Genomic DNA, 17,305 nt, shown 5'->3' with positions numbered 1-17,305 from the left:
AACTCCACCCCTCAGGTAGGGAAGGCGAGATGAAGCACAACTCTCAGTCCCCGCCATCTTGCAGATGAGGGGACTCAGCCAACCAGGGACAGGCTCATGCCTCCCTCCCACTGGAAGGTAGCTTACTAGAGGGTGTACCCACCCCAGGAAAGGGACCCATTGGTTCCTACCGTTAACCTACCTGTAGCCCCCCTAAATCTAGTATTTAGGGGCACCACTGAAATTTGCTTCCTCAGACAAAAACTTGCAACAAAAAAAGAAGGACCGAACAGCCATGCCAAAGCTAACCAGAGGAAGACACCCACTGACTTGGCCCCAGCCCTACCAGCCTGTCTCCACCTTGCACCTGCGAAATCCCGTTGTGTTCTGCAGCCAGCAACCTCGAAAACCCTGGAAGACCTGCCTGCCTTCAACCACAAACACTTTGCCTCCCGTGAACAATGGATTTGTTCATATGCAACCTCTGGCTCCGGCCGGACACCGCAAATCCGCCTCACTCTGCACCTGGCGTCCACGGCCCGAGCCAGAGTGGGCAAACACCACGAGGAGGTCCCCTTGGAGATCCTGACCCGATACCAGGCAACCCCTGACCTGCCTCCAGCCGACGCCAGCAGCCTAATTTCAGAAGGTCCCCCCAGCCATGGCCAGGAGCTGTTAAGAAGAGCTGACCCCAAAATGCACCCCTGCACCCGACGCCCTCATCTGTGACAAGAACCGCCACAATTGGGTTACGTGGCCCGATCTGCACCGACCGATCTGCACCGATAGCCTATGGACTGCCAGACCACAAGATGGCGATGTCCGCCCGTGAGGCCTACTGACCCGGCTGCTGCAGACCCAACGACAGCCCCGATCCACCTGGGGTGTTGGGGCCTAGTGTGACAGCGGACGATCCCGGTGCCCCACCTGGACTCTGAGAGAACGCGGCACGGGCGGACCAGCTACAAGGCGTCTGCTTGAGGTGGGGCCTCCTCTCAGCTGCGTGACCTCCTAGTCACAAGAAGCCTGCCTAAACTAACTGGTTGAAGTGTTGGCAGCCAAGCAGAGTAGTGCATTTCCCTGCACGAGCTCGTCTTTTTTTGCGAAGGCTTCGTGGCCAGAGAAATAGTTATAATTTTCAACTTAGATTTCTCAACAACTACTGAACAGATTTACACCAAATAAGCAAAATGTGCTTCCTTGAACCAACATCTACCTCCCTGCCAAATTGAGTGTAAGTCCATTCAGCGGTTCAGGCTATAACTGTAGCTAAAGGTTTCTATAACAATTAACATTACAAATGCACCCTTATTCCACCACCCCCCCCCCCAATTTCTCGTTCCCTACTGCAGAGATCACCCCCAAACTTTCCATGACACATAAAACATACCTTGACACTTTTTGAGAAAATGCCTTGAAGATAGGTCAAATGACGCAAAAGTTATATGCTTTTCCTATGGAAACTAGGTTCTAACTATACTTACTAGCGGTCACCAGTAGGTAGTTTCAGTTAAGTCTGCTTTCCCATAGAAAGAGTGAATCGGGTCTGGTGGCTCAGTGGACTGTAGCGTCCACTGCATGGGGCCTGTGTTTGACCTTATGGTCACAGGTTCAAATCTCGGTGGGTCCACTCATCCTTCATTATGTGTAAATATCAAGGACCCTCTGAGTGGATGGGTACTGCAAGTCCTAGGTCAGGGATTAATAGCATGAAAAGTAACAACCAAGGCACTTGAACCACAGACTATTTCTGTTTCAGTAAAATAAGCATAAAGAAAAGAAAGGATGTGAGTAGGTCTAAATTCGATTTTTATTGCTTACCAAGTTAAAAGAATCAAGCACAGACAAATATGTAATTCAAATCATTAAATTTAAAAAGAAGATATTTCTCATTGCATAATCAATAAAAAATCTAAAAAAAATCTTTTATATAGAATCATTTAAAAGGTGGCATCAACAAATTAATTTGTTGATGCCACCTTTTAAATGTGATACTATATAAAAGATTTTTTTGAAACTGTGTATTGAATGCTTTTTGTAGATTTTTTTATTGATTATGCAATGAGAAATATCTTCTTTTTAAATTTAATGATTTAAATTACGTATTTGTCTGTGATTGATTCTTTTAACTTGGTAAGCAATAAAAATCGAATTTAGACCTACTCACATCCTTTCTTTTCTTTATGCTTATTTTACTGAAACAGAAATAGTCTGTGGTTCAAGTGCCTTGGTTGTTACTTTTCATGCCACTCATCCTTCATCCATTTGAGGTCGATAAAGTTAGTACCATTGAGCTGGGTATGAGCTGGGTTACAATAAACATCTGTTATTCAGCACCAAGATGCTTACGGGTGAACATGCGCTTTACAAATGTGTTATGTTAGGAGGCTGGCTCTTTATATGGTATTACCACTAGGTGGTTATACCATGCACAGAGTCCAGGGGTTCCCCAAAAGTGTACAAGTCTCAATGTAAAACCCAAAGTGCTCTATTAGTGGTCGTGTGGGCAAGTAGCCTTAGGCCTAACACAGAGGAGTTAAAAACATTTATTGCATTACAGTGATCAATAATGGACACATGACTCAAGAAGGAGATCCACACCAATTTTAGGAAAATATACTTTGATTGTGTGTTAAGTCCAAGATCTTCGAAATAAGATAAGTATGTGTTTGAGGCATGTGTGCTGTAGATACACATGCTTTGCATACTCCTGCCAACTAGTGTTGGGTCTGGATGTTCGCAAGTTGTTGTTCTTTGAAGAAGTCTTTCCTAGTCATGAGGTAACGTGACTCCTCCTTTCAGTGATAGTGCGCATGATCATCGACTCCATTGTTAGATTGTTTTTTACCACCATCGCGTTCGGACGTGTATTGCTGCGCTCTGGTTCGAAACAGTTCTTCGGGTTCCCCTCAACACGCAATCCTCTCTACCCTCAACTGTATTGTTTAGTACGCTTTTCCTACTTCTCCAGTTATCGTTTCGGTCAATGGAACCTACGTTTCAATCCGAAAGATTTGTGGATGGCCTTCTGGCCTAACTGCGTCGGTTCAGCTCTCCGTCGATGAAATGGACACCGTTCAAATTTTGCCCCTAGTAACACGCTAATTGTCCGCACACTGACTCACACAAAGTGTGTAACTTGTGCTCGTCTCCATAGCACAAAGAAGACTGTGACGCTTGCAAATAGTTTGGTCGAAAAAAACTCTTCACGATCATCTGGCTTGACGTGGAGAGATGCAGCGTCAAAGCATTGAAGACAAGCCAGACATCTTCGGTGAAGACTCTGGTCAAGAAGATGTTGATGCATCAGAGGAGAAAAAAGCCTTCTCTGTGCAGGACTTCGATTCGGAGCTCGAGATAGACCTTGATGCCGAAGAGCTGCCCCAGGGACAAGTTGACGTGAGTACGGAAGACCCCTTGCTCCATCAACTCACCCACAAAAACATAAGGCATCTGCACCACCTCTGCCTTCTGGCCAAGGTCAGCACTGAGACGACGTTTCTGAGGCCCCGGCTCCGAAACACCCAGTCAAGCCTTCCGGCTCAGTACTGAGTCAACAAAAATCTTTATCGGAACCATTGCTCTCCGGTTTCAAACAGAGATCCTTCTCGGAGCCGAAACCCTCCAAACCGAAATTTAAACAACCTTCAGAGACTAAATCTTCCGCACTGAAAGGCCAGCCCATGCTGGCACCGAAAACGCCAGTGTCGAAACCGAAAGATATCCCTTCGGATCTAAATTTAGACAATTTTCCACCGAAAACGGATCCGAAACGAAAGAAACTGTATATTAACCCTGAAACAGGTCATATTCATACTAAACTACTTCAGAAACACGAGCTTCCTGATGAGGACAGGGGGTCTGTTGCTGCCAGTCCTTTTCATCCACCAACTTCATCCCCCCCACCATTCTTTTCAAATCACATCTCAGGATTCTCCACAATCTCATCATGACGACAATGATATTGATGATGGGGGGTACACATTTACCAGTAGATCCACGGACGGATTACACAATTGACCCTCCAGCAGACATCGATCCAGACCTTTACCCTGCCAAGACATTTCCTCCTGATGACAATGTATCCTATCAGGAACTCATTGCCGGGGCTGCACAATATCAAGGGTTGGCACTGCACAAATAATCATTAGAGGAGGATTTTTTGTTCGAGACTTTAAGATCCACACATAGGTCGTCACAAACACTTCCTATGCTTAAGGGCATGATGAGACACGCTGACAAATTTTTTAAAGACCCCGTGAGTGCACGCATCTTGACTCCTAGAGTTGACAAAAAGTATAAGGCCTCCCCAACAGATCCAGTATTTATCAAGGGCCAGTGCCACTAGATTCACTGGTAGTGTCCAATGCTCATAAGCAGACTAATTCACATACATCAGGGGATTTACCTCCCCCAGATAAAGCGTCCAAGTTAATAGATGCTTCTGGCAAGCGCATAGCAGCTCAATCTGCCAATCACTGGCGCAGTGCTAATACGCCAGATCTTTTAGCCAGATATGACAGGGCACACTGGGATGAAATGGAGCAATTGCTTCAATATCTCCCAGAAGAGCATAAAACAAAAGTGCAAGATTTGGTAAATGAGGGAAAACTAATTCTTCAATAAGGTGAGCTCTAGATGCTGGCAATACTACGGCTCGAGAGGTCAACAGTAGCATTTTGCTTAGGAGAAACGCTTGCTTAAGGATCTCCTGGTTTAAGCCCGAGGTCCAACAATTTATTTTTAACTCACCATTTGATAAGAAACATCTTTTTTGGTCCTGAGTTCGATCAGGCATTAGAAAAAATGAAAAAGGACACTGAAAGTGGCCAAATCCATGGGAACACTCCAGTTTCCTTCAAACAGAGGCTCCTTTCATTGTTCCTTTTACCGAGTGGGGTCCAAAACCACACCCTCAGAGCATAATACCTCCATCTACATAGGTTATAACCAGTCCTCTCCCTCACGAGGCTTTTTTCGAGGAGGTTATAGAGGGAACAACTCTAAAGGTAGGGGTATGGGCAACTCAACCTGTAACTCTGCTTCCCCTAATAAGCAGTTACTTACCCACGCTTCCCCCTGACCATACTGTCGGGGGAGACTTCAACAATTTCTCCCCATTTGATAATCAGTAACAACCGATAAATGGGTGATTGGAATTATCCAACATGGTTATTGCTTGGAGCTTACTGGCAATCCTCCAAGCATTCCACCTCGCTCTCACAAATTGTCTCCAGAACCCCTGCAATTGCTCAAACAGGAAGTGCTATCTCTCTTACTAAAAAGAGCTATAAAACCGGTTCCAGTTCAGTACCAAGGTTCAGGGGTTTACTCTCTGTATTTTCTGATTGCCAAAAAGGACGGTTCCTTAAGACCTATTCTGGAACTCAGGGAGTTAAACCAATATCAACTGTCGGAACACTTTCACGTGGTGACCCTTCAACATGTACTTCCACTTTTATAGAAGGCATATTTCGTGTCTACTCTAGAATTAAATGACGCCTATTTTCATATTCCAGTTTACACAGCCCATCGCAAATACCTCAGATTTGTGATAGCAGGCAAGCATTACCAGTTGGAAGTACTTCCCTTTAACCCCTTCCATGCTCATGACGGAGCGGTTCCGTCATGAGCGTCGGTTGGCCTGTGCTCATGACGGAACCGTTCCGTCATGGTTCCATAGGTTCTTTAGAACCTTCAGCACCGCAGCGGAATTCGCGCAGCACTGAAGGGGTTAAAGTGACTACAGCACCCAGTGGTGTTTACCAAGTGTCTCGCAGTAGTCTCGGCTCAACTCTGGAGACAGCATATTCACGTATTCCCCTACTTCGACGACTGGCTTATCAAAGCGAGCAGTTACCAAAACTGTCTACGATATACTCAAATGACAATAGACCTACTTCATCAACTGGGCTTTACGGTCAATGCAAAAAAATCTCACCTGCAGCCTTCGCAGATGCAAGCTTACCTAGGAGCCACTCTAGTCTAGACACAGTCAAAGCTGTAGCCTCTCCTAGTGTAGCCAGAATTCACAACATTCAGTCTGTGATACCACAGTTTGTCCAACCAAGCCTTACCAGCCAGAGTGTTCAGGCAACTGCTGGGAATGATGGTGTCTTGCATCGCAATTGTGCCCCATGCAAGACTTAACATGCGTCCCCTACAGGAAGGCTCGGCACGTCAATGGAATCAGTCGCAGGGTAAATTAACTGATCTAGTGTTGGTAGACTGTCGTACCCATCGCTCTCTACAGTGAACCAACAAAATTTATCAAAAGGACGGCCTTTCATCGACCCAGAGATCGTACTCACAGCAGACGCATCTCTGACAGGTTGGAGTGCCCATCTCCAAGATTACACAATACAAGGTCTTTGGAGCAACAAGCACAAAATTCTCCACATAAACTATCTAGAGTTTCTAGTAGTTATTTTAGCGCTCAAAGCTTTTCAAACTCACCTAATAGGCAAAACTGTCTTCGTCTGAACAGACAACATGACAGCAATGTATTATGTGCAAAAGCGGGGAGGGACGCACTCTCTTCAATTGTCACGACTTGCGCAAACCATTTGGAGATGGGCAATCCATCACAGGATTTATCTTATGGCAGAACACCTCTCAGGATTAAACAATGAGATTGCTGACCTCATCGGAACGATACTGCAAATTCATGAGTGGAAACTTAATCTCCAAGTTCTCCTTCCATACTTTCAACAATGGGGATTCCCACAAATAGACTTGTTCGCCACAGCCGACAACGCAAAATGCCCAAGTTTCGGCTCCAGGTGCCCACACCCACTCTCAAAGGACAATGTTCATTGTATAAACTGGTCAGGGATATTTACCTATGCTTTTCTGCCTCTCCCACTCATTCAGTGTCTAGTTCGGAAGCTCAGGCAAACATCCCTCACACTAATTCTAGTAGCTCCCACAGGGGCCCGTCAACCATGGTACACCACTCTGTTGGAGCTGTCACTAGTTCCACATCAAAAGCTGCACCTCACCTCCAGGCCCCTCGCACAGAACTATGGACAAATCAGACATCCAAATCCCAAAGAACTGAATTTAGCAATCTGGCTCCCGAAGTCATAGACTTTGTTTATTTAAATCTACTGTATAAATGTATTCTAAAAGAAGCAAGAAAGCCTACCACCAGAGCTTGCTACGCAGCAAGGTGAAAAAGATGCTTCTATACAAAACATTATCTGTTACCTGTTACACTTACAGCAAACTGGACAAGCTTATACATCTCTTCATTTGCACCTGGCTGCGGTAGCTGCATATTTGCAGAACAATCCACATTTGTCACTATTCAAAGTTCCAGTAATCAAAGCCTTCATGGAAGACTTGAAAAGGGTAATACCACCAAGGATTCATCCTGGCACGGTATGGAATCTCAACATTGTCCTTACAGGGCTCATCGGTCCACCTTTTGAACCATTGCACAAGTGCCCTTTACAGTTTCTCTCATGTAAAGTTGCTTTCCTCATCGCAGTCACATCATTAAGGAGAGCTACAGGCATAAACCTTGGACGAACCCTTTCAGCTACACAAAGACCGGTTAGTTCTCTGCACCACAACTAAATTTCTTACCAAAGTGCTTTCTGCTGTTCATATAAACCAATATGTTGAGTTACCTGTGTTTTTCTTCAACCTGATTCTGTAGCAGAACGTGCTCTTCACACGTTGACGTAAAAAGAGCTTTATTGTACTACATAGATAGGACAAAAGACTTTAGCAAAGCAATTGTTTGTTGTATTTGCTCCACCTCACAAAGGAAATCCCATTTCTAAATCTGGTATTGCAAGATAGATTGTTAAATGCATTCAAACATGCTACGTTAAAACTAAAAGAAGAACTTTATCCACACCCCCTAGAGCACATTCCACTCACAAAATAGGGGCTTCTGTGACCTTTTTAGGTAACATTCCTCTAGCTGACTTATGTAAGGCAGCTACATGGTCTACACCACACACATTTACCAAACACTATTGTGTAGATGTGTTAGCATGTCAAAGGCCATCCAGTACTTAAAACTCTATTTGAAACAACTGCAACATCTACAGGTTAGCCACTGCTTAGGAAGTATACTGCTTTGTAGTCTATGCAAAGCATGTGTATCTACAGCATACATGCCTCGAACGAATAATGTTACTTACCCAGTAAGCATCTGTTCTTGGCATATAGAGCTGCAGATTCACATGTGCCCACCCGCCTCCCTGGGTACCTATAGTTGTTGCAGTTCTTCATCATACATTCATACGCATGGACATCTCTATACCACACTTACTCCATTCTCACCCTCTTGCGAGCGAACAATCCAACAATGGGGTCGATGACCATGCGCACTATCACCAAAAGGAGGAGTCCCCTTACGAGTCATCTTACCTTGTGACTAGGAAAGACTTCTTGAAGAAAAACAACTTGCGAACATCCAGACCCAACACTAGATGGCAGGAATATGCAAAGCATGTGAATCTACAGCTCTACATGCCAAGAACATATTCTTACTGGGTAAGGAACATTATTATTTTAAATAAAAATACTTTTCCCTTTGAAAAATCTACATTTACAAACTTTTCCAAACAATATCATGGTTAAACAGGGTAAGTAATGCACCTACAATCCTAGTCTTCGGAACCAAAAGTTGGCAAGGGTCAGGGTAGTACCAAAATGTCACCACTAGCAGAACAGAGGTGGCAGGGGGCAGAGGTCAAAATCTGAGTTCGCCCCAATAATGTTCAATGGAGACCGGGGTCCCTGGAGCCACACTGCTTGAAGGTAAGTAGGGGGTTTGATTAAGCACAGGAGGGCCCGCATAGCAGCGCCAAACATATACCATCAGCGGCATTGGGGCGGTAGGGTTTAATTTTGACTTTGGGCACCCATTGCTCTTTAATGAGGATTTCTTCTTTTGGCAAACATGATGCAGCCGTGGCACCAGAGGTGGCAGAAAGGAGACCAACGACAGGAGAGGTAAGTAGAGATGTGGTAGGTCGTAGGGGTACGGTCTATTACGTTCACCAGAGCCCAGTGACTTCGGGAGCAGGGGTGCCTTTTGACGTTGGAGTCTTTTTACTAGAGCCGGTTTCAATCATGGGAAGCCTCTGTATTCACACTGCAGGCACCACCGTGGAGATCAGAATAGGTCAGCCGACGATGGACATGAGGAGACTTCACTGAGACTCCAAAGCGACTTCACTGCACAGGTGAGGCACACTATACTACTGGTATATGAGGTCCAATATTCTAGTGGGCACCCTGTATCAGTCCAAACAACCCTTATGGTGATGGTTGTAAAGTCAACCTTATAGACCAGCTATCCTAGTGGTAGCATGGACAAAGCAGTCTTAGGCTAAAACTTCAAAGAGCATGTGAAGCCAGCTGTTTTACCAATAATAATCCCTTGAATATCAAATGAAAGGACACCACACAAGGTATAGATCAAATATATATGTATTTATTACTAACACAACCCCTCTGCACTCTTTATGAGGTCAGAGTTTGAGATACGTTACAAGTTACTCATTAAGCATACTATAAGTTGCACAAATACCATTCTGCCCTAGGGGCCTCACGAACCATATACTAAGTAAGTGGTATAAGAACCACTTCAGGAAAGGTGAATAGGCCTAGGGCCTAGAGAATCGCTGGGGCTACACTGGACAACCAGAGGTTAGGAAGTAGGAGTCCCACAGGATGCATGTGCAGTGTCTAAACACACACGCGAGTTCCCATAGAGATAGAATGGGAACGTAAAAGTTACAAAGTAGTTGATTTCGGACACTTCCGGGTGGACTACGGGAAAACCCTGTTAACCTAGGACACTTGGATAGTTAATACCCTCGGGAGCACCAGAGGACTCGAGTTGCCTCACCCAGGGAAGCCGGGTGCATAGGTGTTCTTTCGTGTCGGGTTTCGTCACTGAATCCTATGGAGAGCTGCAAGAAAGTGCTGCAGGCGACCAGGAGGAAAGTGTCTGGGTGGATCGGAGTCAAGAAGAACCTGAAAGCAGAGGGGACAGAGTCTGGGTCACTAGCCAGTGACCAGGAAGGAACCAGGAGATGTCGAGATGCAATCAGGTGAAGAGGTGAAGCTTGTCTCTGCAGCCACGTGGACCAGGAGACGTCGACGACCAGGCGCTGGATACAAGCTGTCCCACGAAGGATCTAGGTGACTGCGGTGTCGGTATCCGGATTGGACCCAACAAACCTTGGTAACCACAGCACACGCAGGAAGTAAAGATGGGCTTCTGTTCAGACCAGCAAGGTCTGGGGCGCTTCTCCTTCACAGGGAAGCTGGAGCAAGACTGGAGCAACCAGGCAAGCATTGTTGATTCAAAGATTCATCTTCGTAGGGCACACTAGCCAACCGGCTAGCAACCGGGAAGACGCATCAAGCTGAATTGCAGGAGCGGGCCCCACGCGGCACTCGTGGAGTGTGGAGGGCTGAGTTTCGGTGCAAATGCTGCTCGGGTCTGGGGCTTCGCGAAACCCCAATGCACAACTTCGAGGGTACCTCTGAAGCTGCACGGTTAGCAAAAAGCAAGTAGTCCAAGATGTCCGGTCCCACGTCTCTCGTGGCCGCCACGGGTCTCAGCTTTGCTGTGGATGTGGATCGGAGTCGGAGAAGTCTGGAAGTCAAGTTCCTGAGTCGCTGAGTCTTCGGGTTCCGGCAAGAGCGGCAGCAAAGCAAACCGGCAAGTTACTGATGGTGCCTGTTTGCACAGGGTGGTCACTCCTTGACCACAAGGGAGATGTCTTCTGTCTTCCAGTCGATATGGAACGTCGAAGGTCCAAGAGTTTCGTTTCAGAGTTTCTTTCCAGGATAATGTAATGTCTCTAGACACAGCTCCTATCTTTATACTAAACTAAGGGTTTGGATTACCTGCTAGGTCCCTCCTATGGGTGGAACCTGAGAAGGGGGTGGTTACACCCCTTTCTCTTTGTCCAGTTTCGCGCCAGAGCTGGGACTGGAGTGCCCCAGCAACTGGTTTGAACCGGGCTATGCATGGAGCACCTTGTGTGCCCCAGGCAGTGTCTGGAAAAGCATCTTTCCATTGAACCCACCCTGCCCCAATCCACTACAGGCTGTCTGGGGAGGTGCCAGCACTCCCTCGACAGGAAACCTATTGTCCAGGCCTCCCCTGCCGGAGTTTCGTCCAGCAGGAGGTCAGGCTCGTGTCTGTGGCAGCAGCATCCATTTTGTGATGCAGAGGCTCTGTTTAACTTTAACCGGGTAAATCAATAACTACATGCACTTAAGAGTATATGGGATGGCTATATCATAGAACAGCTACAAGGACATGGTTCCGAAAGCTACAGACGGGCTCAGCTCATGCTAGAGCACCATCTCACATAAAACCAAGCACTCTGCCTTCGGGATTGTCAAGGCCTGCCATAGGAGTGCCTTATAGGTATATATGTGTTTATATATAAGGGTAGATATAGGAATACTATATCTAAGCAAGGGGTGATTACACGACCTTGCCCAAGCTGAGTGATCAGCCTGTGGTGTCAGTTTGGATGGCCAGCCAGGGGTGGCATAATTCATGCTGCAGCCCCTGGTAGGACTTGGATGCACCTATGCCCTGGGTACCTATGGTACACTATACAGGGGCTCACAAAGGTGACCCAATCCCAAATGGATATGTACCTAAAGTACATGAAGTCCATTTTACAGTGAGAGCAGATAGCCTGGGGCCCTGAATAGCAGGATCCCAGGCCAACTAAGTCGAAAACCAGCTAAACACTAGGCAAAACGTTGGGGTAACCATATAGTCAGATATCCACCTTCCTACACGGAGCACTTGGAGTCGGTTATTCAGGACAGGTCCACTGTCCACAGGAGACTGGAGTCTTTGTTGAAGGCAGCAGTCCTCCCAGGGTTTCTAGAGGTCGAATGGCTGCAAGACTGTTTGCAGATTCGCAGAAGCTGGAGACAACTCAGTAGGGCTGGGGCCAAGGCAGTCTTCGTCTTCAGTCTTCTATGCAGGGTCGTTTGCTTGCTTCTTAGGTCGTCGTACATCTGGTTTCTAGGTCTGGGGGAGCTACCTACATACTAAATCTAGAAGGTGTTTTAGGTGAGTAGTAGGTAGGTGTTGTAACTTATCTCAATGGTTCGCTCCTTTCATACACTCCCCTCCCTCTTCCCCCACTTGATATACCCCGTGCTCTACTGTGGAGGCTGACATAGAAACGTTGGGAGGTTCGCTGAGAGCAAGACACACGACAAGCTGGGGACACCCTTAGCGAACCGCATGTTGAAAGAATGCATACATCTTGCCAGCAAGTCAGGAAAAATGTGGATGACGCTATCATGGACATGTTATGGGCGTATCATACCACTCCAAATGCAACGACGGGGCACTCACCCTTTGAGCTATTGAGAAGAAGGAAGGCGGGTTCAAAGTTATCTCCCAACTGGATGGGCAAGAATATAGAAGTGGAAATCGATCAGAAGGAAACAAGAAATAAGATCGAAAACAAACATAAATACAAAGAATGGTACGACAAGAAATGGGGTGCAAAGGAAAAGGACCTCAGGGAAGGACAGAGTGTGTACATCAAGAAACCCGATAAACTAGGGAAAAGAGGAGACAGATACTATGCCCCGGGTAAAATAAGGGAGGTGAAGAGGAACATAGTAGTCATGGAAGATGGGAAAATGTGGAGTCAGGACCAGGTTTTACCGGTCACAGTTAGAGACAACACAACAGGTGCAGGCAGGTCTGAGGAAGGGAACAGTAGGCAGGATATGGGGCAGAGGAGGAAGAGCTGTAGAAAAAGAACCTCTCCACACTGGCACAGACAGTACAGCATGAGATGAGAGAAATCCTTCGGGGTTAGACAACAAGTTTGGTATGTAAAGGAAAAGTAATATAGTGGTAATTACAATCTGCAACATTTGCCAGTTGTACGGGTCTTCTGCGCAAGACCTCACTGTTGTTCATTTTTATCCCTCGAGGGGATGTTATGTTACTAGCTAAGTTGTTCTCTCCTCCTCCCCTTTTCCTTTTGTACCCCCTTTTTGCCCCTCTGTTTCAACCGTTCCCACTCATCCATCCTCTACCTTTTCGTTCTCCCTAGGGAGGATGGTGTGTTGTAACTTATCTCATATCTCAATGGTTCGCTCCTTTCATACCCTCCCCTCCCTCTTCCCCCACTTGGTATACCCCGTGCTCTACTGTGGAGGCTGACATAGAACGTTGGGAGGTTCGCTGAGAGCGAGACACACGACAAGCTGAGGACACCTTTACTCCTCTAATACTTCAATAAAGGTGGTTATAAACTACATGGTCTGGATTTAATTACAACAGTAGATCCAATAGGCACCTTACCTGGTGTGACTACATCCACTATTATGCCACCATCCTGTGGGAGGAGGCATTGACATAGCCCTGATTGGAGGGAGTTCCCTCATCTTCAGAATGGAGGAGACTGAAAAGTGTGCTTAGCTTCACTTCACCCTGAGGGGTGGAGTTGACAAGGATGGGCATACCTCCTGGTCTTTGAGTTTTCCTGCCCGAAGTGGGGGTGTAAACCATGGGATGCCCTGTGCTGCCAACAGTAGAGGCTGCATTACAAAGGAGGCAGGCATTTGAAGCTTCCCCTTCGAGCACTGACCCATCCTAGGGGAGGAGTTGTGACAACTCTTCCCAGGATGTGCATTCTTTCTGGTTCCCAAGAGCAGGAGCTCTCCACCCAGGGTTCCAGAAACATGTCTGTGTGTGGCAGGCTGCCTAAAGCCAGTCTATGCCCACACCAGGGATGGTAGGTTGTCAGGAGGCACGTCTGAGGTGCCCTCTGAGTACATGTTTTAATAAATCTCTCACTGGCATCAGTGTGGCTCTATTACAAGGAGTTGATGGTACCAAACACTCCTAGGTTCAGTAAACCCATCATCGTGCTGTGGAACGCGAGTTGTCAAGTACCCAGCCCATGCACTCGCTATGACTTCCCTGGCACTTAAAATCTTAAGGAATAGACCCTAATGATGTAGAGGCATATATGCTCATGCATGATATGCCCACACCTGGAATATAGTGCACCCTGCCTTAGGGCTGATAAGGCCTGCTAGAGGGGTGATTTACCTATATCTTAAGCAGTGCTAGCTGGCATGGCAGACAGGCAGTGTGCCATGTCGACCTGATCATTTTTTCACCTAACCGGGGAATGCCAGCTGCAAGGGCAGTGACATGGTTCTAGTGAGGTGGTCCCAGGCGACCATCTTAAGCCTCCATGCCTTACGTACCCAGGTTACCACTTACTAGGGACTTAATGGGGGAGCAGAAATAACAATTGTGGACCTGTCTTTAGGGAATGAACACTGGTACTAGGAAAATGGACAGCAGGGACCCTGTACTCTACAGTCGAAGTTGCATCAAAAGCTAGGCAAAAAGTGTGTGTTGGGGGGGCACTGCAACAGAACACCTTTTAATCTGTGTTTCTTGATTCTATGGCCCCGTTTGAAAATCTTCACACAACTTTCCTTGAAAAATGTCATTCATCTCAGTTCCCTCCTGGAACGTTTTGAGGTAGGTAATCAGTCAAGCAGGGGCCAATAAAAATGGGGGATCCCAAGCGTAAAATCCCCATGCATTTTCCATAGACAACTTTAAGACCGGCTACAGCAAAAACTGCTGAAGAGAATTACACCAAATGTGACAAGAAGCTAGATCTTGGTTCAGATTGGGCTTTTTGTGATTTAGTGTAAATCTGTTAAGTAGTTTTTGAGAAATTAATGGCAAAAACAATTGCATATCTGGACAGTTTAATCAGCGAGAGTCTCAAGAAACTCTCATGCAAGCAACAATTTAAAAATGGAGCATTCTCGTTGGCCCAGGGAGCTTTATCAGCCTTGGGCCATCTTGCTCCCACAGGAGTCAGACTCCCGCTGGAGCATCACTCTGATTGGCTGCCAACACCATGAGAAAAAAAATTTCTGGCAACCTTTACAGGACTCTGGGATTTAGTCCCCTGTCCTGAAATAAAATGTAAAAAATAGTATAAGGGGGCAGGGTAGAGATACCAGAACCCCCTAGGCTCAATGGAGAGGACCCAAAGGGATACAACCTAGGCCCAAAAAAAAAAACCACATTGATCCTGTAAAATTATTGCAGAATCAGGGAAAATGCATTTAAATAGCTTGTGCCCTGTGTAAGCTGCATTCATAAAGGGGAGAGGGGCTGCTTGGCCCCCTCCTCAAGCATCCAAAGTCCAGGCCGAAATGTGTTTATATGAGGAGCGACCCCCTCCCCGATCCTCCAAAAGCCCACGGGAGACCACCTCTGCTCCGGAATGTGTTTATATGGGGAAAGGGGCTGTGTGGTTCCTCTCCCCAAACCTCCAAAGGCCTCAAAGTCGAAATTTGAGAAAATGGGAAGATGGGCAGCCCCAGGGCCTGAAATTTTACAAAGTGAGATGTCATTTGAGGTGTCATGAGTGATGTCATTAATTATGTCATAGGCCGTCATGAGTAATGTCAATTGTTAGGTCATAAGCAGTGCATGGTGCAGGCCCCTGCAAATTTCTGTGTTTTGTTTAGGTCAAACCGTTAATGTTATGACTGACCAATTCACTGAACTACATTGAAAGTGAGTAATTTCGCATGCCTTCAGAAAGGGGAAATAGTTTTAGATGTAGATCTTGCTTTGAGCTTTGCCATTGCTTTTCAACTAATAAAAATGATATCTTTATCCTCATTTTAGTTGTACAGTTTTACTGACCACTATCTATGCCCACAGGGAGTAATTATAGTGAATACAGTGATGATTATTTGGAGACACGGCGAAGGCGATCAAGGAGGAATTCACAGCGACAGGTCAACTATAAGGAGGATTCTGAAAGTGATGCTTCAAAGAGAAGTGTTCGAGTTGGAAGAGGAAAAGAAATGAGACGAATTCTCAAACGAAGGCATACCAGTTCAGATAGTAATGGTAAACATATTATTTATTTGTATTTAAATGTATGGTTGGAAATTAGATTAGAATGATTGTGAGACTTTTTCAGAATGCCCAACTTCACTTGAATTTAGTTTCCTAATACAACTTTTACTTAGTTGTGTTTTGCGTCTTTAATAAAGAGACAACCACCATAATATTGCCTTCTTAAAGTATAAACAGTATATACTAAATTTCATCATTGAAAATAATACAATGTTGCAAACTGTGCAACACCCCACTGATATATCCCTGGAATATCGACATCTGTGTTAACTCACAATCAATTGTGCTTTGCCTTGGCAGAATTAAAAGTTAATGTTGATGAAAGTATTTTCATTAATGCTGGTCTCTCTTCTTTCTAAAACCCTGAACTGCAGACATAGTTGTTGAGGATGAAGTTGGTAATCAGAACTAGACTGTCTCCTGTACAGCTGCATCTGTGTGGATCTCTAATTCTGTTTTCAGAGCTCCACTGGGGCGAGTCTTCAGGTGCTAAATTCCAAAAGGGGACTCTGAGGGGAACTGGATGAACTTGGTTGGAATGTTGGAGATAGTATCAGAGATATAGATGAAGGAGACAGTCCTCAATTGTCCTGCTGGTATTACAGAGAGTTCGATTAGAAATTGCCCTGGTTTGACTCAAAAAAATATTTTATTCGTAGGTAACTGGACAATGTTAAAAGAGGTGTGGAGATACTTTGAGGGTGATTATGACCAAGAGTATCTCTGTAGGTGGTCTGGTCTACATGTTTCAACCTTAAAGTGGAATGTACCAGGTTTTCTTAAGGACCAAAGTGCAAGAGAATGGACGGTCTACACCCCCTAAAAGGCGTACCCAATCCTAGATTCCTGTAGCCAGATAAGCAAAAAAGGTTGCTTGTGGCGTGAGCTCTTGCCAAAATGGGCGAGCTAGTAAAAAAGGAAGACTCCTATTAGGTGTCTTAAGGCATCGGAGGGCCGGGGGAGGATAGTCCTCAGCTAGAACATATTAGTTCCGCTGTGCTTAGGACGGCTATTTACCGAACTGCCATGCCCGCTGCCCCGCTAGCGGGACTATCCTCCCTCGGCCCTCCGATGCCTTAAGACACCTAAAAAGTCCTGTGTGTCCTGCAGCCCCACAGGACCTGGATGACCTGCCCTGCCCTGTCCTCCCCCACCAGACTTTGTCTCACTGAAGCACCGGATTTGCTCACCAACAGACTCTGGCTCCAGCTAAATCCGCGAGTCTGCATCCAACGCCCATGGAGCAAGTTCATGTGGCCCAACACCACAAGGAGGTCTCCCCAGCGATCCTGACCTGGGATATGGTGATCCATGTCCTGCCTCTAGTCTCCTGACGGGACCTGCAGCCCCTTTCTGGGGGATACCCCCGACCTGAGCCGGTAA

The 17,305-nt window shown here is 46.1% G+C and overlaps 1 protein-coding gene across 1 annotated transcript in view; it reads left to right on the top strand.

The window, feature by feature from the left end:
• RSF1 (remodeling and spacing factor 1) overlaps window positions 1-17,305 on the top strand; it is a 540,450-nt gene that overhangs the window by 496,426 nt on the left and 26,719 nt on the right. The window contains exon 15 of the mRNA XM_086933896.1: window positions 15,722-15,913. Within this exon, the coding sequence (XP_086790022.1) occupies window positions 15,722-15,913 (192 nt within the window). The remainder of the gene's footprint in view (window positions 1-15,721; window positions 15,914-17,305) is intronic.

The sequence above is a fragment of the Lissotriton vulgaris genome, chromosome 8 (assembly GCF_964263255.1).
Source record: "Lissotriton vulgaris chromosome 8, aLisVul1.2, whole genome shotgun sequence".
In the NCBI taxonomy this organism is placed as follows: Eukaryota; Metazoa; Chordata; class Amphibia; order Caudata; family Salamandridae; genus Lissotriton; species Lissotriton vulgaris.
Note: the sequence above shows the minus strand (reverse complement) of the source record. Positions and strands in the feature narration are given on the sequence as shown.